We start from the raw sequence: 22751 nt of genomic DNA, 5'->3' as shown, positions 1-22751 counted from the left end.
GAATTGTTAGTTATCAAGGCAATCTCGGAATCAATAAATGGAAATGTTTGATGATGATAGTTTTAGAGAAAGTCCTGAAGCTCTGAAAATCAACTAAATCTACCTGGGATACTCAATTGTAGGAGTGTGGAAAAATGTTCGCCAAAATGTTCCTATTAACCCTAACTTCCTACTGTCTTTTACTAAGTACTGGACCAAGTCCGCCAAAAACCACCACTGGCCCTATTTCACATGCTTCAGGACCAAAATCTACCACAAGACCACCACTACTATCACCGACTATAGGTGGATTTTGATGGACTTGGTACAGATGGCTTGTCTGCCAAAATTCCCCCATAGGCGGGATGGATTTTGATGGAGTTCAGAAGGTTAGGGTCAAAGCCACAGACACTAGTTTCACCCGTTGTTGTAGCATTCTTTCAAGAAAGGCTCATTCTTACAAGTGGGGATTCTGTCTGAACTTTGTAAAATTTCAGAATTCTGAAAGGTGATCCTAATTAACTCAGTGAATATTACGAATCTACAGATGTTTGATTAGAAAACTGAAAAAAAAGCTAAAAATGGAATGAATGTTTTGGAAATGAAAGACTGATGAATAACGAGGTAAGTCTTTTAGTTCAGACAAGAAATGTTCAAATTAAAGCACAAAAAAATGTGTATGCTCATCAAAGTGTAATGTTTTAAAAACATTTCTTTAGGAAAAACTTAATTACCCTTCATAAAATAACGATAATGAGACGTTTCAAACACCAAGGTTTAATATGTTACTGTTAGTTGTTTTGTGAGCTGTTTTATCCTCAGAAAAATTGTCAAATTTACATGCCTACATGTATAACTTCTAGCCTTTTTAAACATGTACATAACTGTACACTAATCATGGATTATACTGTAGCTAAATAAACAACACAAATCATTTCCCTCGTTGCAACAAAAACCAAAAAAAAACATCTTTGGAATATTTATTCAAAATAAATCTAAATGACTAAATTCTTTACCCATTTTCAGACTTCATGCAGTCCACGTATATAGACATAAACACTTATCTACAGGAACCTTCTTTGTATTTAATCTGTCAAGTGGCATCGAATCCCATGTAGCTTGGCTCTAGCTTCCTTCATTCTGCAAATAAATTCTTGAAAACCTTCTGCTGCACTTTGAAGGATTTAGGTAAGATTAGGCCCCCCCCAAAAAAAAGTAGTCGGTCTCTGATCAGCGCCTGCGTCGATTTTGATCATGCGCGTCAATCTTTTTTTTTTCTTCAAATTTTCCGCAGTAGCTTCAACAGCGATCTCTATTGCCGCACCACCTCAAATTTTGGACCAAGGAGCACAAAGAAATGGGGAAATTGCAAACAGGCAAATGATGGAGGACACCAATGTATATATGAGGACATATGGCTGTACAATCCAAGCTTGAAAAAAAAAAAAAAAAAAAAAAAAAATTTGCGCATTAATTCCGGAACTTTGGTCTGACCAGAGATCGACTATTTTTTTTTTTCTGGGGGGGGGGGGGGAGGGGGCCTGAAGATTACAGGTTTATTTTAATGATCGACTCTTTCCCCTTATTCATGTTATTACATGTGCATGTATTAAATTTAAGCCCCTCCCCATCCTTTGTTTTCAATCATCAAGTGTTAGTGCTACGTGGGTCAATCTATAAAGTTAGGGTTCACTCCACGTGTGAAAATGTCACTGTCCCTGTTACCTCTGCACTTTGTAAACTGCCATTCAAGTGTCATTACAAATGATTTCAAACTGATCTTTATTTCTTGGGAAGGCTGTTTGCTCCACATACGTCATGAAGGAAGAATATTTTCACCCCAACGATCCCCAAGCAGCCAAACTCCAATACCCGGGTTTGTTGCAATCTGTTAGGATGAGTACTGCACTAGTGAACTGACTGTACATGTGCTTTACGATGGAATTAGGCATACAGCTGTTTATGTGCACCTGTTGGGATTTGCAAGGACGAGGAAGGTTCCTAGTATCGTCCTTAACTCAATGAGTGACTTAAACCTTCCTTGCTATTGCAAAATCCAACACCATATGTGATGCGATCAAGCTAAATGAGTCGTTGGTCGACCCCCCATCAAATTTTTTTTTATTACAGATTTGAAAAGAGCACAATCTCAGCATTACTGCTGTGAAAACTGCACGCTGGTACCCTCTGATCTTTAGTTCAAAACTTATGGAAGTCGGAACACCAAGAGATGTGATGAAGTGATGTGATGAAGTGGCCCTATTTTGGCCTGTATCTCCAAATGAAAATTCCCGACAAACGACTTGTGTAGCTTGATCGCATCACATGGTAAGTCAACAACCAAACTGTTGGGATCTGATTATGGTGGTATACCTAACTCCATGTAAGCATTAATCAGTTTAATAGTGCAGTACTCACTCCAACATATTCCAACAGAATATGCAGTTGAATTTTGAAGGGTTGGGGTGGTAGGGTTAAGGAGTGCATCTAGAATTACATAGATATCAGATGTAACAGGTACAGGAAAAACATGGAATAGAATGAGTCGCATCTGAATTTCTTGGCTACGACTAGTATAATACCGGAGTCTTACATAGCGCACGTATCTACCAACATTTAGGTACTCCAGGCACTGGAAATTATGTCTATCATTCAAGACAGGGAAATGAACATTATGAGACCCATTATGTAGCACCTTATAAGCATGGGCGTCGCCAGGTTTTTTTCTAGAGGGGGGCAAAAAAAACTTTTTTTGCCAAAAAATGCTTGTATTTCTCAACACATTCTCGATTTATCAGTTTTAGAGGGGGGCAGGGACATTTTGCCCCCCCCCCAACTCATTAAACTTACACCACTTTGTCTTCGCGCCTCTTTTTCTTTTCTTTATTTTACTTTTCTTTTTTCTTCCTTTTTTTTTGGGGGGGGGGGCTTTTCCAGGGGGGGGGGGGGCAAGTGCCCCCCCTTGCCCCCCCCCCCTCGCGACGCCCATGCTTATAAGGGTTTACAAGGTGCTGCACATGTCTACAGACACACATTAATACCAGCCAAAGCCAAAAAATATGGGTGTAGCCCTACACTGTAAATGCCAAGCAGTATATAAACTTGCAAAGATTACCGTCGATAAATCATGATCACTGGTAAGCAGTGGCAGCTTTACTCGGTGTTAACAAGGGTACCAGCACCACCACCAAATCCATAACCCTTGGGCCCGAACTTCTTGCCGTAACAAGCTGTATAAATAAAAATAAAATGGACAAATAAAAAAACCTAATAATGATATATGTACAGAGTGAATTACTGTTTTTGTTATTCTATATTTTTTTGTTGGGGGGGGGTTCACTTGGCCTTCTAGCTGTACTAATTATGACGTAGGTTCGAATCCAAATAGATTTGATGTCTGGACTGGAGGGTGATTAACATTTCAGACCAATATACCTCAAATTTTCAAAATCCCCAAAGTGACATGAACATTGTCTTCAAAAACCTTGATCCACACTTGCAACAGAAAACTGAGCCTTCTGTTTTGGAATGACACTTGAGATGTGTGCCTCGTGGTTCAAACATAATTCAAGTCATTTTGAATGTTAGCACATACATGCAAGCGGCCGCCCATTTTTTTTGGGGGGGGGGGGTTACATTTTTAACCCATGTGCACTTGCACTACAATGTGTTTATTCACTGAAGAATCAATAAAACCATAGAGTGTTGTCGGGCATGTTTCGGGCGCAACAGTGAGTAATAGGCAGGGCGGTTTCGAGCGCTACAGTGAAAGGCTAAACAGAGTTTGTGTCCAAGTTTGACCGAGGCTGAGCTATCATGTGTGGTCACCTGACCAAACATAGTGATCTAATTGGTCAATGCACACGTTTTGTTTGACTGTCAGGGAGGGGTCTATTGATGAGTAGCCAGGTCTTTTAATTTCTGCACAGTTTAAGTTTTGCACAGGCACAGAGAAAAAAGAAATTCCCCGCCTATTCTGTTAAACTTACACTTGCAGTAGATCTCGCCCTCTTTATCGCACATGGTAGTGGAGTCCAGTTTTTTGTTGCATGTGATGCAGTTGAAACAGCCTTTATGCCACGACTAAACGAGAAAAAAAATCAAGCATTTGAATAAAACGTAAACTGTGAGGCCAAAATCCATTACCCTTAGAAAACCAAAAGGCCAAAAATATCGGTCCGCATTACATCGGTCCACATACAACCACATTAAGCTTTATAGTTTAATGGTGAAAACTTGAATTTAAAAGATCAATTCCAACAATTTTGTTCAACAACTTTAATTTCATGTTTCTGGGGAAAAAAACTCTAGAAATGTTATGGTATGTGTCTCTTGCGAGTAGTCGTAAACAATTCCTTATATGGAGATGCGTTGGAATGCAAACTGGAAGACTGCCACAACCAAAATTATGCAGCATCACCGTGACATAAAATGATGTATGAGTTGTGCAGGATTCCACGACTTTTCTGACTTTTCATGATCACTATAAATTGTAGGACTTTCCAGTATGTCTCCATGACGGTGGAAAGAAAATGCAAGGGTAGATTTCCATGGACGAAAAAAAACCAAACCGTATGTGTAAAATTAGATTTAACCATCACTTACCTGGCCAGCACCAATAATCTTTTCAGCAGCATACACTGATTTAGAACAGCGAGGACACTTGTCTGCACCACCAAATCTGGATCCACCTGCTGCTCCTTTGCCAGCCGGCTGATAGGCCGTCTCACTTGTTGGCTTACTCCTAAAACACATGCAGGGGACACATACAAGCACGATTGTTTATGGTGTAAATCAAAGATTTTCTTTTGTTCCTCTTCCCTTTTACTTTGTTTGTAAGTAAGATTTGAGGCTTTGCATGGTGGAGATACTAAGTAATGAAAGGTTTGCGGAAACACAAACCCGTGTTTCTTTTCAGAACCATTCTCGTAGTTGAGAAATTATTCGCACGTGGTGTTTCCGCAAACCTTTCATTATTTACTTTGTACTTTTTTCGCAACAGCTCTCATTGGTTTCGTACATGTTTTCCAACCGAGGAGTCCTCGATTTGGTTTCTGTCCTCGATTCATCAATGATGTTGCACGTGTGTGTCCTCGATTAACACCTTAAACAAACAAGCAAACACACAAAGACATGCCAAGACTGTTTATGGTGTAAAATCAGGATTTCCTTTTGTTCCTCATCATTGATGTTTTGTTATACAACATTTTGCAACAGTTTCCATTCATTTTGTACACAATTTCTAATCAAAGTCTTCCTCGATATGACCTGTCCTCAAATATACTCGCGATGCTTCACATGTGTGTCCTCAATTTACACTATAGACAAACCCTGACAAAAATACCTCTTTGCAAAACCTCATAACCAAGTCGTGTTAAAGAGGTTGTGGAATGCTGAAAGTCGTTTTGTTTTTTATATTTTTTTTTTGTAGAGTAGACCCATATACATGTATATATCAAAATGACAATGTGCCATTCTTTTGTCATGTGCGTTTATATGTTTATAAAACTGAAACTCATCGAGTAATTTGTTGGTCGTCGAGCGCATAATCGAAATCAACAGTCGTCGGGTTCTTCGTAAAATGAGAAAAATCATGACGTAATAAACAGGACTCGTTTATACTACGCTGCATCGGGAGTCCTGTTTATTATGTCACGATTTACTATGTTTTGTTTGCTGCCCCCAACGACGACTTTTACACAAACTGCCCGTTCAGGTCGAAGCAGGACCTGAAGAACAGCTCTCAAAAGTACCTTTTGTACTCATTTCATGACAGACACAATAGTCGTTTTTATTTCATCATACCTTAGGCTACATATACCCGACAAATGACGGAAATGTCTTCGAGCATTCCACAACCTCTTTAATAGTCTCCTCAGTTTCCCACATTTGCTCACATTTGCTCACATTTTGACACTTCTGATATGATGACTCACCACTTTAAGGCCAGGACGACGTAATTCATTTTCAGCTTTTAAAATTTTGGTATTGACAACTAGTGTTGCAAATAAAATACTCCAAATTGATCCAGAGTACACTTTTGTTAGAAGTGCTAGCAGTAAAATGGACTCTGCATTGTTTTCGTGGTGTCATTTTAGTTCTACAGCAAAAAAAAACTTATCATGTGAATTACGAATTATAGTGGCCACTTCGAACACCTTGACTGCAAGTACACACATGTACATTTTGTACAAACTGCTCAGTCTCCTGGATGTCAGAGGTTTGTTCAACTCTATGAGTGGCACCAACATGCTTTCCTATAACACCAGATTGTAAATAGGCCTAGTGGTTGTCTGCAGTTGGGTTTTTTCCTCTCTTTTGTCTATTAGTTAACCCTGCGCAGAGTGACCTGCTGCCCTTTGGGCCCCAGGTAACCAAATTTTTTTAATAAAAAAAAATTAGGGCCAATAACGTTCACCTCCTATCTAATCCTCATTCAACCCTTGCCAAATCAGCTGGTTCAATGAACTTTGCAGCCAGGGCTACACCCAGGCCGTGTCAACAAACTTTCAACCAGGCCTCCTGCCAAGTCTCATTGAAACATCAACAAAGACCTGTAACTTGACACAGTCATCTCCCTTCATAACTGCATACCACAGCCGCCAGTCAATTATCTTTCCAGCGCACTGTCTGGCAACTGTCTGGACACTGTCTGGCACGTGGCTTTTTGTTGTATTGCTATGAATAGGGTCTTGCGTAGTGTGGGAAAGTACCGAGTTATTGCAAAGTTATTTTGTAAACGCTGCGCAGGGTTAATTTTTTGTAGCGTCATGAGTGCCTATTATTATTAAGTGGATGTGTGCACTTTATAAATGTTCATTATCATTATTATTATGTACATGTACAGTACAATGTGGTTCCCTTACTTTATGTACAGTACATCCCCCATTCCTAGATTAAGACTTTGTAGTGATTTTTGTGCACAAAGATGACGTGTCATATTATTTTTCTCATTGCTGAACAAAACAAATTTGCAGATAGAGATTGCACAAAAATACACCATGTGTTTATAACGTGGTTTCCACTTCCCGTTTCCAAAAATCAATGAACTATAAATAATTTCCACCCACTGTCTACTTTAAGCACTTCCTGCTTCAGGAAACTGTCGTATTTGTTTTCATTCTGTTTCAGATTTCAGGCAAAGTCTGTCGGAATGCCAACTATTTCTTAATAAGTCCCAAACTGATTGTAGTCAGGAGATGCTGGAGAATGTTACAACATGAACAAGTTCTTGTTTCTTGGTTTTTGGACTGCACACAATTCAACTTGTAGTATTATAGGGTTTATTGGAACCAAGACAAGATAAGTTTGCGGTAGCACCATGTGAATAAATCTCTTTTGTGAGTATGTGTGTTTCTGAAAAGAAACGGAGGGACTCAATGTTTTGAACAGTATGCTCTGCCTGTCGTCAGGAGAATGAGGGATTCCACCGATGATGCGATGTTATAAGGATGGGTGCGGTGAGGCCTCACCGCACCCATCCCTATAACATCGCATCATCATCATCATCGCATCATCATCATCATCATCATCATCATCGCAAACTTATCTTGTCTTATTATCTTTCCACCATGCAAACCTTCAAATTTTATTGGGACCAAAAACATTTTAGGGATGCTCGACAGTACAAGTCCCCACTACAACTGGTCCAATTTTTGAAAAATTAAGCCTTTCTCATGCTGTCCTTACAATTCATCCAGCCCCCATTTCAAGTGCACAAAATCTGTCCAGAGTTCAACCTTTCGACATGTTGAAGTCCGAGCCTAGCGCCACTTGGATATAGGGCGATGGGGATGTACAGATCCTCACATTTGGTAAGGTAGACCAATCTCGATCCAATGAAAGGTTACACTCAACGAAATCAGTGCACCGGTGCACTGCTCGTACTTTGTTGCATCTTAGAGAGGCACAAAAATACCACGGTATTCGGTATTTTTCATTTGGTACTGTTCAGTACATAACAAAATATTGCAACTACATTTGTAATGGTACTGTCGAATCTCGTTAGTACAAACTCTGTTTATACAAAACTCTGGTTATAACAAACATAAAGCCTTAGTCCCGACTGTGCATTTATGTGCACAATGAATGGGACTGATGTTCCTCTTAATACAAAATTCTGATATGACAAACAATTTGGCTAGGTCTGAACGAGTTTGTATTAACGAGACTCGACTGTATTACTAACATATTGCCCAAGCCTAACCACCATCACTACATAGGGAGAAGTGGATACAGGCAAAATACGCACCCAACAGCGCCACCAGTGCTGAGTACACCAGCTCCACCGCCATAGCCGTAGCCCTTGAGACCAAAATTCTTGCCGTGGCAGCCTGAGCAGTAGAGCACGCCCTCGTGGTCCTTCACGGTGAATGAATCCAACATCTTGTTGCAGTCCTCTTTGAACCGCAAGGGTGGGGACAAGACAGGGTTGGGCAAAGGGGAATTTAAAACAACAAATTATACAATTGGTACAAGTGTCCTGTGTTTGGGTTTTAACCCTTGCTCTTTTGGTACAATTTTTCGAAAGTCAGGGAAGAGCCAGGAGCTGTGCATGGATGCTAAAGCATACTTTAGCTAATAGTCTGACAATTTGGGACTCTCAATACTGTGTATGAGAGTATGTGCCTATCATTTCCCCATACATGTATGTACGTCGTGTACATTATCATAGAGCAGAATTACCATTCATACATATGAATAATTAATTAGCCATAATTCCAAAACCCTTTGCCCTATAGTCATGAAATTTCTTGGGTATGCTCATGATGAGTTGCTCTATGCATGTCCCGAGTTTAAAGTTTTTTTCGTCACTCGATGGTCGAGATCTTAGGGGGGGGGGGGAATCCCCCCCTCAACCAGTGTGTCAGTGGTGGATTCCATTATGTCATGTACAGTTTTGTATTAGACGCACAGTGATAGATGACTCTTGATGGAATTGGTCCAGTTCCTAGTAAAAGACGCTTGGGAGTAAGGGTTAAAAGAAATTGTCTGTAGTTTGCCAGGAAACTTGTACTGTGGCAGATATTGAAGGGGAGTACAAAAATCTACATTATGTTGGCAATGAATTAAATTGGAGGTTGCAGCAGAGCAAGTGACATTACAAATTTATCAAATACATGTACATGTATGCGTTCAACTTCCAGTGGAAAATTGTCATTAATACGCAAACTTCATTCAACCTCAACAAAATGTACAAACGTGTATCCAAATATAGCAATTTAGCAGGACAGGAAACAGGGTCAGGCATGGTCTGCAGACTGTTGTTGGTACTGATAGACTATGGATAACAATGCAATGAAAGTACACTCAGTTTGCCTTACCACATTTGACACACATCTTGTGCCATTTCTTCCCGGCAACCACCATTTCTTCGGCAAAGTACACAGACTTTCCACATTTTCCACATTTAGCAGAACCTCCCATGTTAGGCATTATGACGAGATATCGGCAACTACAATTTCTGTGCAGAGCAAAAAACAAAGAAAAATCTGTGATTTCATAACATGATTTCATGTATTTATAACTGAATATTTATTCGTCAACTCTTCGACCAGTGCATCATCCCAGTTTTAACATATGGCGCTGAGGCTTGGGCACCTTCAAAGAAATCAGAGCAAAAATTGCGAGTCAACGTACGGGCAATGGAAAGGATAATGATTGGGGTCACAAAGAGAGACAGAACAAGGAACGAAGATCTTAGAAGAACGACAGGGGTGCAAGACATAATAGTTGAGATCAAAAAGAAAAAGTGGAGTTGGGCAGGACATGTCATGAGAAGAGACAACCACAGATGGACCCTGAAAGTAACGGATTGGACGCCATTATCATTGAAGAGGCGAAGAGAAAGACAGCCTAAGAGATGGCGAGATGAAATCTCTGATTTCATAGGGAAGAAATGGAAACAACTGGCAAGGGATCGAAAAGCATGGAAAGTTAGTGGAGAGGCCTTCATCCAGCAGTGGATTGAATTAGGCTAATGATGATGATGATGATGATGGTGATTTGTTTGTAGACCAAGAACGTTGCCAAACTTTTCCCGGCCCCAAACGTATGAACTTCCAAACTGGCAAATTAATAGACGAATTTCACCAGAATTTCCAACCAGAAACTCACACTCATGCCGAGTGTGAGTCCAAAACTTAGATTTCCATGATTTTTTGTTTTTAAATGCCAGCAATAACCAACCTTGTGCTCACTTATGGCCCTTAGCACAGAGTTTACTACAGTATACTGTGGCCAGGAATAGAATAGGGCTAGGCAGTCAACCTTCCTTCCTTCCTTACAAGTGCTGCCTTCATATGGTTGAAGATACATGTAAACGCACTGCCAGAAACATCAAAGCAAACCCCTTCTCTTAGCGATAAGTGTTACTGGGTTCTTTAACGTGCATTACACAACACAACGCATGGGACCTACATGTACGACTTTACGTCTTATCCAAAGGACGAAGCAATAATGGTTAAGTGTCTTGCTTAAGGACACAAGTGTCGAGACCGGGACTCGAACCCACACTCTGCTGGTCAGAAACACCAGCAGAGCCAGCGGTGCTCGTAACCGCTCGGCCATATGACACTCCATGACAGGACACTCCACAGCAGGGCACTCCATGATAGGCAACCGTCTGGTTGCCTGACCTAATACTATTCAACGTCAGGATCTTTGGCTGTTGGAACCAGACTATCAACTGAATGGTTCTCGGACTTTAGTTCCTTGTTAAAAAGAAAATGCTCCAATTGCACAGACAATGAGTTAATGACTGATTACAACATTTGCACAAAGAAGAAAGAAATGAGATCTACTTACATGTAAATATAAAGAAACATTCGATTAAAAACAAACAAGTAAAGAAAACTAGGAATAGGACTATTATTGATAAATGACGTTAAATATTATAAATTAAAAAAATTGAAAAAAGCGCAGGCTGCGTAGCACGAATTCTATCCCAGAACCATTGGCAAAATAGTCGGAAAGAATGCTGCATTCTGACCCCTCTTTTTTCATCATTATTTATCTCAGCAATGCAATGAAATTCAATCATCATCATGGCAATGAAGGTTAATCATTGTGTTGAAATTAAAGACATGAATCTGGGGGGTAATCCTGATCTTTAGGACACCTCTATTTTTTACCAGTTCTGTTCAAAACTGACTTTTGCAGGCTGAAGCAGTGTATATAAATCTTCAGATAAACTCATGATAGTTGTAATTTTGAAAGCACTCTCAAAGAAAATGTGGCTATCCGACCTTTTTTGCAGTTCGCCATCTTGCCTTTTTAGCCTATTTTCTGTTTGTCATCGTCGTCTTTTAGTTTTACCCCTTAATTTCCCTCATAAATCAAAGCCCTGCCCTCTTTCCACAAAATTAAGTGTGATATTCAAGAAGGTGTCATAGCCAACTGTTCAAATGTGTCAAGAAATATCAGAAATATCACTGTTGAGTGTCATCTAGTCAGCTGTTTTGGCGAGTCTTTTAACCTTATTTAAGAACAGGGTCCTAATTAATTACCAATCTGGGATCCTGGCCAGACATGTCCGGAAACTGGGCAGCGGTTTTGTGTACACGGGGTGTACACCATTCGCTCAAATACGTAGGCATCAGGTCAACTCGGACCCAAACCAAGTCGGACCCATGCCAAGTCGGACCCGCGCCAACTCGGACCCACGCCAACTCGGACCCACTACCATCTCGGACCCACGACCAACTCGGACCCAAGACCAACTCGGACCCACTACCAACTCGGACCCAAGCACAACCAACTCGGACCCAACAATGACTTAATCATTAGTTTCAGAGATTATATTTATAGGTCATCTTAATGTTACAGTGCTTATATAGTGAAGATATTTTGTAATGATATTGGTCAGAATGGGGCTTTTAGTTTTGTTGTTTGATTATACTACATTGATTTTGCTCTCTTATTACTCATACACGTGAAGAAATGGATATCTATGTGCAATGTTTTCCTTTTTCATCTGCTTTTTGTGTGTGTGCCAAATAATAAACCAAATTAAATCACACTCAATGAAGGATTTTAATATGTCACAAAAATTTTGTTCAGTGAGGAAGTTATAGGCCTTTCATTTCATGTAATTGTTAGTTTTTTAATTGTTTTTTTTTACGAATCTGTTTAACTTGTTATACTTTTTTGATTAACTTTTTTCCCCAATGGAACATCATAGTGGAACATACAGGCAGCTACCTGTAAGGCCTTGAAGGATAATCTTCCCAGAGCTCCAATACTCCTTTCTGATGATTGACATTTCATAATTGTAGGGTTTTTAATAAGTTGATTTTTTTTTTAGTTCACATGCTGGCTTTGAATTTTGTGTTTTTTTTACAAATCTGTGTAACTTTTTTGATCAACCTTTTTTGTTCAATATGGAACCGTCATTTTTCTTGCAGTGTATACAATGGTGTTTATGTGGTTATTTTTTTTAAATACATGTACATGTAGAGATTAGAATAGACTTCGTTTTTATACCTTATTTATTTTATTTAATGACTTATAATGTTTACTTATATTTATTGAGTTAATAATGTCATGTTTGGAAGTGTTTATGTTTCAATGTCATACTTTCCAATTTTATTTTTCTATGAAGATCTGTTTTGAATTTATGTGGTTTGAATTAAAAATGAAATGTTAAATTGAGCAAGATGGCGTGAACGATGTCAAATATGAAAATGATTAATTGGTTAAACTTTCATTTTAATTACTTTTGGTTAAAGCGCAATATGTTTCAATGGAAACAAATAATAAAAATAAATAATTAATTACACTTTTAAAGCGCATTTCAAAATAGCATTTCAATGCGCTTTACGACGACAAACTGCTGCAATACAGATATTTTACCTGACAACTACAATGAAAATTTATACTTAACAGCATAACTGTATTAACAGATGATAAGTGGACAAACTTTATGAAATTGTCGAATGATTGAAAACGCTGTCAAATGATTGTAAACGATGGGTCCGAGTTGGTCATGCATGGGTCCGAGTTGGTAGTGGGTCCGAGTTGGTTGTGGATCCGAGTTGATAGTGGGTCCGAGTTGACGTGGGTCCAAGTTGGTAGTGGGTCCGAGTTGGCATGGGTCCGAGTTGGCTTGGGTCCGACTTGGTTTGGGTCCGAGTTGGATCGAAACCAATACGTATAGGCCTACAGTCATGACAGTACATGCGAACCGCGCCCAACATTTTGCCCGAATCCTACAATGTACTGCCATAAAAAAAGTGCCAACAATTTATCCTTCAATCAAACAGTATTCGTGGTAACATGACCAAAACGTCATTGACATGCAGTTCATTCTTGTATCATTGCTATGTTACATTCTTACAAATTAATACGTACCTTAACTTTTACCTTTGTTTCAGACGTTTTGTCAACAAAAATTGCTCTTGAGTCTTGTTCTGGCCGTAATCTGGGAGTTGGACTTTTGGAGTTGGACCATACTATGAAGCCCGGGAAGGGACAGGGTGGATTTTTTTTTTTTGGAATTTCCTAATTCGTTCGCACGAATTACTAATTCGTTCGCACGAATTACTAATTCGTTCGCACGAATTCCTAATTCGTTCGCACGAATTCGTAATTCGTTCGCACGAATTCCTAATTCGTTCGCACGAATTCCTAATTCGTTCGCACGAATTACTAATTCGTGGGAACGAATTAGTAATTCGTTCATAATAATTAGCAAACTCCAAAAAAAAAATCCACCCTGTCCCTTCCCGGACTTCATATTGGACTGACTGCAGACAGCAAATGTAATTGTACGATCGATGGAGGGCGCGCTAGAAGCAGGGCCGGGCCGGGCCGGGCCGGGCGGCCCGGCCGGGCGGCGCGGCGCGCGCGGCGAGCAGGCAGAACTTTATTCCGCGCGGTAATTGTGGAGATGTCCTCAAAATGGTTATATTTTGGAGCAATTTTGGGGCTCTTTATTTTAGAATTGGCAGCCAACAGTGTGGCAGGTGACGGCACTAGCAATGCTCGCAAAAACGCCGCAGCTATGGATGGAATCGTCCCAGCGACGAGCAAGAATTCCGAGGGAGAAAATCCTGCCAGCGGGCAGGTTTGCGAGGCAGATACCTGTCACGGTCACTGGGACCGGTGGAGCGGGTCCGAGGGAACAGACAGGGCGGGGAAGGATGCGGAGTTTGCCCGGGACGGGATCAAAGATGGATGGGACAGGAATGGTTACGTTACATTTTGCCCGTGTATGGGTAAGAGTCTGAGAGTCTGCCACATGTCTTGTTTAACGTTATGCATGATATCGATGACTGACTATAAAGTTTGATAAATTAAATGTAACGTAAAAAGTCACAGATACTGACAGGATAGCCCCATAAATGTGGCCTATTTACTGGACTGCCTCCGTAAACATAGGCCACACATATCCACATGTACAAAAACGTGTCGACTTTGCCAAATTTAGATTTTCACATTTAGGCTTACTTTGTAGGTTTTTTTTTTGCTTTAGAAGCATTCTCACCCTCTATATAGGCTAATCAGAAAGTGCTGCCTTTTTCAGATGTCTAATTTTTGTGAAATTTCATGTTGAAATTTTGATACGAAAACGTGTGCAAATGTATCTGGAAATTTCACAAAAAATGGACATCTGAAAAAGTTCACTGTTCTCCTGTTCACTTTCCTCTCCATGACACTGACAGGAAATTTTGGGAACCAGGTGGAGATGTACCTCGCAGCATTCGCCTTTGCTAAAGTCGTGAACAGAACCCTGATACTACCTCCCTTCTACCATATACATCACCATGGCCGCCCGCCTCGAAGGGTTCATGTGAGTATTTTTTTAAATTTTTTTTTGTAATACTCTCCTGGCCAAAAGGTCAAATTGGGTTTCCATATGTAGGCCTACATTGTACAATTCATTAATGTAATAACATTAACAATGTTATCACAATAATGTATCTCATATGAAACCTTAGAACAGATGTTATTATAGGTAAACATCCTCCAAATGCTACATATAGTAGTAAGATCAACCCCTGGACCATTCCAGCTAAGCTCTTCTCCCCAATAAAAATCCAACAGATGATATTATAGGTGAACATCCTCCATTCCATTCCAATAATTCCTCTATCACAAGCCGTACACCCCTCATGCGGTTCACGAGTAACATGGGCTCACCATCAACAACCCAACGGAAACTATCAAACTAATTTCAGAGCACTTCGGTAAACTTAACTAGTTCCGCGGCAGTGTGGTCTCTGGCATGCCCCCTTTTGAAGGAGAGCCTAAGGAAGTGTAGTCCTCCATGAAGAAGAAACTCAATACAGCCACTCGTGCTCAAATACCCGCAGAGACGCTGGCACAACCTATATCAGACATCTTTAACCAGGCGTTAGAGGAGCAGCAACCACGCAGTATTGGACGCGGTGTCCTCTTCCTACTACAAAAGCCTGGGAAACCTTGAGGTCCTTTGTCCAGCCTCAGATCTATCATCCTACAGACAACACTGGGCAAGATGCTCTCTCTGTTGGTCCTCAAAAGCATCTAATCTATGAGAAGAGGGACACGTTTCTTGCCTCTGGACAAAGCGGTTTCCAGCGAGTTCGTGGAACAGCAAACTTAGTGTTTGGCTACCGCTGGCTGTGTGCCAAGCCACAACGATGTTATCAGAGTGCAGAGATCTCGGGCTTATATGAGTCACGACTTCGATGCCATCAGAAGAGACATTCTTCAGACGTTTCTCGACGAGATCGGAATTGCGCATCATTCAACTTCTTTTGGCAGAAACATCACTAGAATCCCGCCTGCAGAAGGGCACATGCGAACCCTTTGACACCACCATCGGCACACCTCAGGGAGACAGCCTGTCTCCAGAACCGTATGTTGTTTACCTAGAGACCCTCGTCAGAAGCTGCTGACGCGAAGTAACAGAGACGGTGGTCTCCCTCTTAATGCAGCATTAATGCAGATGATGTGGACTTTGTGAGATACATGTAGTTGTGAGAATTTCATGACACAGTTTGTGAGAATTGAACTTGGTACTTGGTTGGTTCTTCTCCTAAGGACTTCCACAAGGGAGTATAACTAGAAGGCCAGAAACACCAGGGCAAACCCCTTCTCTTAGCGATAAGTGTTACTGGGGTCTTTTACGTGCGTTAGGCCTTATACAACACACGGGACCTCCGGCTTAACGTCCCATCCGAAGAACGAAGCAATAATGGTTAAGTGCCTTGCTTAAAGGCACAAGTGTCCGGGCCCGGCTCAAACACACGCCACTGTTGCCTCTGAAGCACCAGAGCATGAGTCCGGTGCTCTTAACCGCTAGGCCATGACACTCCATGGTCACATGCCCATGAACACAGTCACATGCACCAACAATTCAGTGTCAAGGATACATAATTGATTCCGTTATGACATGTATGAAGCCAACTACATTTTCCCTTTTTTTTCTCATTTCCAACAGAAATCTGTGCCGTTCACAGAATTTTTTCAGGTTGATGCAGTACGAGAGTTCCATCGTGCCATTTCTATGGATGATTTTCTGACGACGCTAGCCCTCAAGCACTGGCCCCAGGGTCAACGGAAGGCCTATGCCTACCCCTTCAGAGGAGAATGCCGCCTGACACAAAGTAAAAAACACAATCAAAGTTGTAGACCACACACTGGCAACATAAGGGTGCAGATAAGAGCAGTAAATACATTGCAATAGGCACCAATGGTATTAATGCCCAAACTTGAAAAAAGGAGGAAATACTAGGTGATCCAGACATGCACACTATACATGTTTAATAATTAAAGCTTGATGTGCCCTCTTCCTCTTTCTGTTCAGTTTTGGGGTTTAACCGATGAAATTTCCCTCCAAATGTTTGCATGGACATTACCATGAATTACAAGAGAGCAAGTAGTCTTCAGTGAAGATTTAAAAATGGGTATTGAGGTGGAGCATCGGACTGATGCCTTGTCTCCTGCTTTCTTTGAAGTGTGGGTAATACGCAGGTTGCCCTGGGAGCACACGTTTCCTTGTGTTGTTGTATACATTGCACACTGAAAAACACTTTTCATGTGCACACCATTTCCTTCTTTAACCCTAACTCCCTAGCATAATTTACTAGGAACCATACCCATCCTGGCAAATTCAAACACCCACATGAGGAATTGTACATGTACACTGTTTGACTTAGTTTCTGGAGGTATGCCAAACCCATTGTAAAATACCATCTGTTTGGGGGTACTGTACCCATCCCAACAGATTCAAACAAAACCTGCTGTTGAACTTTGACGGGTTGGGTTCGGTTAGGGTTACTAACCTGAAATAAAGATGCTCAAAATTTGTTTTATGAATATTTTGGGTTTTTTCCAATTTGCTTTAATCCTTTGTATTGCGAAACAGAGGTGTATGCTTTTGTTCTACAGGCATGACAGGTATGCATTTGTACACCTGTTGTGCATTCATTGTACATGTAACTAAATTATAACAACAAAAAACACTTCAAAGATGGTTGATGGATACAAAAGGTCTGGAAGCAATTGGCCACCTTTCTTGTTAATTCGTATTCCATAGCAAAAGTTACACTTTAAAAGAATGAGGATGTTCCTAATCGTCTTCACTTTCTTCCTTCAAACCATATAAATCCCAGGTGAGTCTTTTTATAAGGAGTTAAGCCAGCCAGTGGAGTTTGATGCGTGCATTCCAACTAAGTTAAGGACTGACGTCGATTTCAGCGATGAAAACTTGAGGACAACAATAACAAAACTTTGGTCAGAAAGGTAAATTACTCAAGGGGGACACTCATGGACCAGTGTTACCCTCCTCTATGACAGCATGCATTGTCAGCCTTGTTATTACTTGGGTCAATATTGGTCAAGACCCCCATTGGTTTGCAAGGGCGGATCCAGGGGGGGGGCCAAAGGGGGCCATGGCCCCCCAAAAACGAAACCAATTTGTTTGTTTTTTATGTGACATCGCAATAAAGGCAGGCAATGAGTACACCACCATCTTGTCCTCAAAAAACATTGGTTAAAGTGGTCAGAAATTGCCTCAGATCGCACCACAGAGCATCTAGAATCCAAAAATTTTTCGGGGCCCTTAAGCGGGCCCCGAACCCCACGCCGTAATTTTCTTGACCAACTTTTTGGGGGGACCAAATTTTTTTTTGGCCCCCTCCAAAATTGTGTTCTGGATCCGCCCTTGTTGGTTTGTACACAGTATGCCAGGAGGTGAGGAAGAAAATTTTGACCGATTGTGACCTCTTTAATAGTAGGAGGGTTAGTCTGGTGTCCTGTTTCCATTGCTGACCAGGGACACAGAAAACCAGTGTCTTGTATCTCGTACCCCACCATCAGTGATGACTCTGTGGACACGGAAAGACAGTGTTAGCTGGTGACTGGTGCCCTGTCATCAGGGGTGAACATGACAGGGATCCAGAGAACCAGCATATGCCGGTGCCCCAGGAGTCACACACAGGACTATATTGTGACATTATAACTGTTTTTTTTTGCCGTCAGTCAGTCAGTGGTGAACCAGCTCACCTTCAACTGCAATGTTCAAAATCATCAACAAACACAATTTAACAAAGTTTTATCAATGAAAGTAACTCTGATAGTTGCTTAACTAGCTTAAACTTTTGTTAAATATTGCTCATTATTTTTCACCAAATTCATGATGTTCTAAACACTTGCTCTGATCTCGCAACTGTGGCCCTGGTCATGCTGGTTCGTTCCCAGCTAGGACCATAATAAGTAGAGTTGTGCGTTGGTTCTCTCCTGTGCCACCAGGGTTTTTCTCAGGGACCTCCGGTTTTCCTTCCTCCGAAAAAAATCAAATGACATTTGATCTGTAGCCCTGGCTGTGCTCCATGCTCGTATGGCTGGCTGCCAAAGGCGCCTTTACATGCCTTCGGCACAACCACATGTACATGTAGCCGCGGCCTTTGCAATTCAGCTTCTCAGCTGCGAGTAAGGATGATTAGCCTCCCAAATTATTGTTATTATTATCTTGTTGTGCATGTAGTGGAGTGCTGTGGCCTTATGGTTAAGGGCATTGGATTTGTGGTCTGAGGGTAATTCTGCAGGTTGAGGGTTCAAGTCCAGCCTGGGGTCATGGTGCCCTTGGGCAAGGCACTTTGTGACTCATTGCTTCTCTCCACCCAGGAGTAAATGGGTACCTGTGAGGGCAGAGATGGTTATATGAGGCTGCATCGAGCTGTATACTCCCCAGGGAGCTGAGATGGTATTTGGAATGTTTCATGGGCCCAGTGAGCAGGGGTAATAATGATGTAAATGTAGCGCCTTGAGCACCAGTCCTGGTGGATACGTGTGCTTTATAAATACCCACTATTATTATTATTTTATTTTCTTTTCTAGTTTTCCCCCTCAGGATCACCCTGTCCTGGCCTACGGTGGTCCCATCGGCAGGTTTCCAATAGTTGCAGGGAACCGGTTCCTGCAGATGTATCTCCGATGGACAGATGCTGCGTTTGCCACCGCCAGGGCCTACATTTCAGAGACTTTTGGAGAGGACATCTGGGTTGCTGTGCACCTCAGGAATGGCCCGGATTGGGTAATTAGTAGCCAGACGCAAAAGAAATAAATGAAAGGAAAATAAAGTCAACGATTATTACATTCATTGTATGTGTCGGCTATTTTGAAAGACTTTTGCTTTTTGTGCTAGCAAACAGTCTGCTCCACTTAAAGGGAATTAATATACAACATTTGCAAACATCAAAAAACAAAACTACCAAATTATTATGAATTACCTTACCAGACTGTTAGTGAAGACAGTCTGAAGCATCCTGTAAAGTCATGGCACCTGGTGTGCTGACAGTTTACAATGGTCGGCCGACCAGCGTTGGGAAAAACTGGCTTTTTTTTCAAATAATTCCCCCAGTTTACCATATTTAGTTAATCCACATTTTGTTTGCAATTGATTACACACCCATGAACGGGTACAAGTCAGCTAGACTGGTTCCCTGCCATTACAGTTCCCGAAATTGCTCCGTTTCAACTTAAATGGGGTCAGGGAACGAGACTAAAAAAACATGCCTGTTCTTCTTTGTTTTTCCAGCATCTACAAACACCAAACTTCAAACAAGTCAGTGTATTGAATCCATCCATTTCTGAAACTTACAGCAAAAGTAAATGCTGTATATTCCCATTAAGCATTTTTTTTATACAAGCTGTGCTTGATAACATATAGCCTGTGATTTTTTCAAAACTGGCCGCTAACACGGCCTGTATGGATCGCTGGCTAAAACACTAAAAAATGATCAGCGTGTGCAAACATTGCCAATGTTAGCAAATGTTAGCATTTGTTCACATAAGTGGAACACACCCCAGTACTGTGACTCAAACCTACATCATTTTCATACCTGTAATGGTTCCTCCAAGTTGTCTAAGATACCAACATTATGTGGTCAGTCACAAGACTCATTCCAGGTAAATTCTTTTGCATTTTTTTTTACAGGAGAAGGCTTGTGAAATGGACATTGAGAAGAAAGCCTATGTGATGGCATCTCCACAGTGTCATGAGATAAAGCTTGGAGCTGTTACCAAGGTAATCTTTTTAAATTATTACCCCAGCTCGTCTGGCATTCAGCCCAGTTTTTTTTCTGCAGCAGATGTAGATCAGTGCAATCTGGTCTCATCCCCCTAGGGCATCAATTAATATTTCTGGATACCGCATGGGGGCAGGTAGTTGAAATAAAGTGTATTGCCCAAGAACATAAACTCCATATTTTCGGGTATGTACAATTGCGCTTGAGTCGGACACCATCACCGTGTCACCACTTTTTTTTTTTTTTTTTACAATCACTCATGCGCTTGTTACATGGCAAGTTAACCTTCTGTTCTCATTCGGCTTCTAGGACCTGTGTCTAGCTAGTGTACCCCACATCCGAGAGTTGACATTGCAAGTCTTCCAAGACGTCAAAGCTAAACATCTCTTCATTGCAACAGACAAACATCCACATCTAGAGGAATTCAGGACACTGCTCGAGCCTCTCGGAGTAAGATAGCAATCAGCACCTCTCATTCCGAGTTCTGATCCCCCCCCCCCATCCCCCTCCATCCAACTCCAAACCCTACAATCTGTAATTAACTGTAATCAACTTAAGTTTGAAAGGGATGGTCCTTTGAGAGCATGGGCTAGACAGCTCATACGGTAGACCACTGTAACAATAGTTGAAAGGTTTCTGGATCGAAACCAAGTCAAGTTAGATATTGTATTTGTCATATTTTGTGTTTTTATGCACTAGCTGTAAGATGGAAAGCTTGGACTGACATAGAAGATCAGCGGTCTCTGGTTCGAGTCCAGTCCAGTTATATTTTTATAATTCAAGTGCTTCATTTGAAAGCAATCAGCTGGAAGGTTCAATTGGTATAGTGCTGGATGAGTATTTCAGAGGTCTCTGATTCGAGTCAGTCGTGTTTTGTATTATCCAAATGCTGCATTACAAAAGCTATTAGCTAATTTGGAGCTTTGTTGGTAGAGTACTTGAATAGTAGTTAATAGGTCTCTTCTTGAAGTCCAGTTCAGTCATAATTAATATTTCTTTATGTTTTAGGTGATGATGCATTTTTGTATTTGAGTGTTCTTTGTTTTGCCCTGGAAAGAAATGGTAGTCCAGAGGTCTGTGGTTCGATTCACTGTTGAGTCATATTTATGTCTTGCTCATGTTGATTGGCCAATTGTAAAGATGTAGCCTGTACAGCTTATAGTGCCCTGGAATGGTTGTACAGATGTCTGTGGCTCGAGTCTCGATCAATCCATATTTTTATTGCTGATGCCATGCTTGCTGTAAGTTGGGAAGCTCAGTAGAGCCCTGGAGTGGTTGTTTAGAGGTCAGTGGTTCAACTCCCAAATGACTCCTTTGTTTCCCCTTTGTTGCTCATGTAGGCACTGGTCCACTATTTAGACCCAGACTCACCTCAGGAAGACTTGATGATACTTGGCCAGGCTGACTACTTCATCGGGACTTGTACCTCTTCATTTACGTCCTTCGTGAAGCGGGAGCGAGATGCCAATGGCAAGCCCTCCATATTCTGGGGACAGGAATATAAAGGCTTTTAAAAGATAATTTGCTACAAATGTTCTGTACATGTATATGTATACAACATGGTTTGACGGGAAGTAGTGCGGAATTACTGGTCTCAAGGCATTGGCTTATTTGACTAAGCGTCCTGCGTGAAGTGGAGGGAGGTACATTGTACTCAATAGCAGCAAATTTCACCAAGTAATTTCACACTTCTTCCTGAAAAGAAACCATGTATTTGTTATATTACACATTGTACGGATTTAGTTTAATAATCATAGGTTGAACAATTCCATGCGAATTGCCTCTCAGTGTATGTGTATAACCGTTTGTCTGTCATGGAAGTGGATCTGCTATTGAGTGCAATGTACATCCCTAAGTATTAAGGTACCTCGTTCACAGTATGAGAAATATACTTTCAAAAAATAAAACAAAATAAAATATACTCGAATATGGGAACAAATATATTACACAATATTGTGCAAATTAGGCACCCTTCGCTCAAGAATTTCAGGTGTCACCCCTTCTAAATATCTTCTCTGGGGCTTGTAGAATCTATTTGCCAAGGTTGGTGCTTTGGACCACTCGGTCACGATCTTGTCAAAAAATTGGGTCTAAGCCATTTGACTAGTTGGGGCCCGTCTCAATTAATATCTGGATAAGTTGCGGACATTTGCAGGATTCTGAATAATTTCCCTGCAATCTTCCCACAATGTAGCTATTGGCATTGGTGAGTCAAGCAGTTGGTAATGTAATTTCCCTAGAACATGTCCGGAACGA

General features: G+C 41.1%; 1 protein-coding gene and 1 pseudogene across 2 annotated transcripts; one reads left to right on the top strand and one right to left on the bottom strand.

The window, feature by feature from the left end:
* Positions 1 to 2941: 2941 nt before the first annotated feature.
* On the bottom strand, positions 2942 to 13392 carry LOC119743043 (cysteine and glycine-rich protein 1-like). 2 transcript variants are annotated; one of them, XM_038219479.1, is made up of 6 exons: positions 13342 to 13386; positions 9303 to 9442; positions 8231 to 8378; positions 4585 to 4723; positions 3969 to 4062; positions 2942 to 3209 (listed from the first exon to the last, which is right to left on the bottom strand). In XM_038219479.1, exons 2-6 carry the CDS (start codon positions 9412 to 9414, stop codon positions 3133 to 3135), a joined length of 570 nt encoding a protein of 189 aa, XP_038075407.1. In that variant the 5' UTR covers positions 9415 to 9442; positions 13342 to 13386; the 3' UTR covers positions 2942 to 3132. The 2 variants fall into 2 exon arrangements, with proteins under 2 accessions (XP_038075407.1, XP_038075339.1); XM_038219411.1 differs by having other exon boundaries at positions 2943 to 3209; positions 13330 to 13392.
* Positions 13393 to 13809: 417 nt separating this feature from the next.
* Positions 13810 to 22191, top strand: LOC119742965 (annotated as a pseudogene).
* The last annotated feature ends 560 nt before the right edge of the window (positions 22192 to 22751 follow it).

This window comes from Patiria miniata, unplaced genomic scaffold (genome assembly GCF_015706575.1).
Source record: "Patiria miniata isolate m_02_andy unplaced genomic scaffold, ASM1570657v1 HiC_scaffold_1, whole genome shotgun sequence".
NCBI lineage: Eukaryota > Metazoa > Echinodermata > Asteroidea > Valvatida > Asterinidae > Patiria > Patiria miniata.
Note: the sequence above shows the minus strand (reverse complement) of the source record. Positions and strands in the feature narration are given on the sequence as shown.

Bases quoted from the DNA above. Each gene is read 5' to 3' on its own strand.
- LOC119743043 (XM_038219411.1), bottom strand. From the start codon at position 9,414: ATGCCTAACATGGGAGGTTCTGCTAAATGTGGAAAATGTGGAAAGTCT. The intron at 8,379-9,302 runs GTAAGGCAAACT...TGCGGTTCAAAG, and splicing joins CAAGATGTGTGTCAAATGTG to AGGACTGCAACAAGATGTTG. The intron at 3,210-3,968 runs GTAAGTTTAACA...TTATTTATACAG, and splicing joins GGGCGAGATCTACTGCAAGT to CTTGTTACGGCAAGAAGTTC.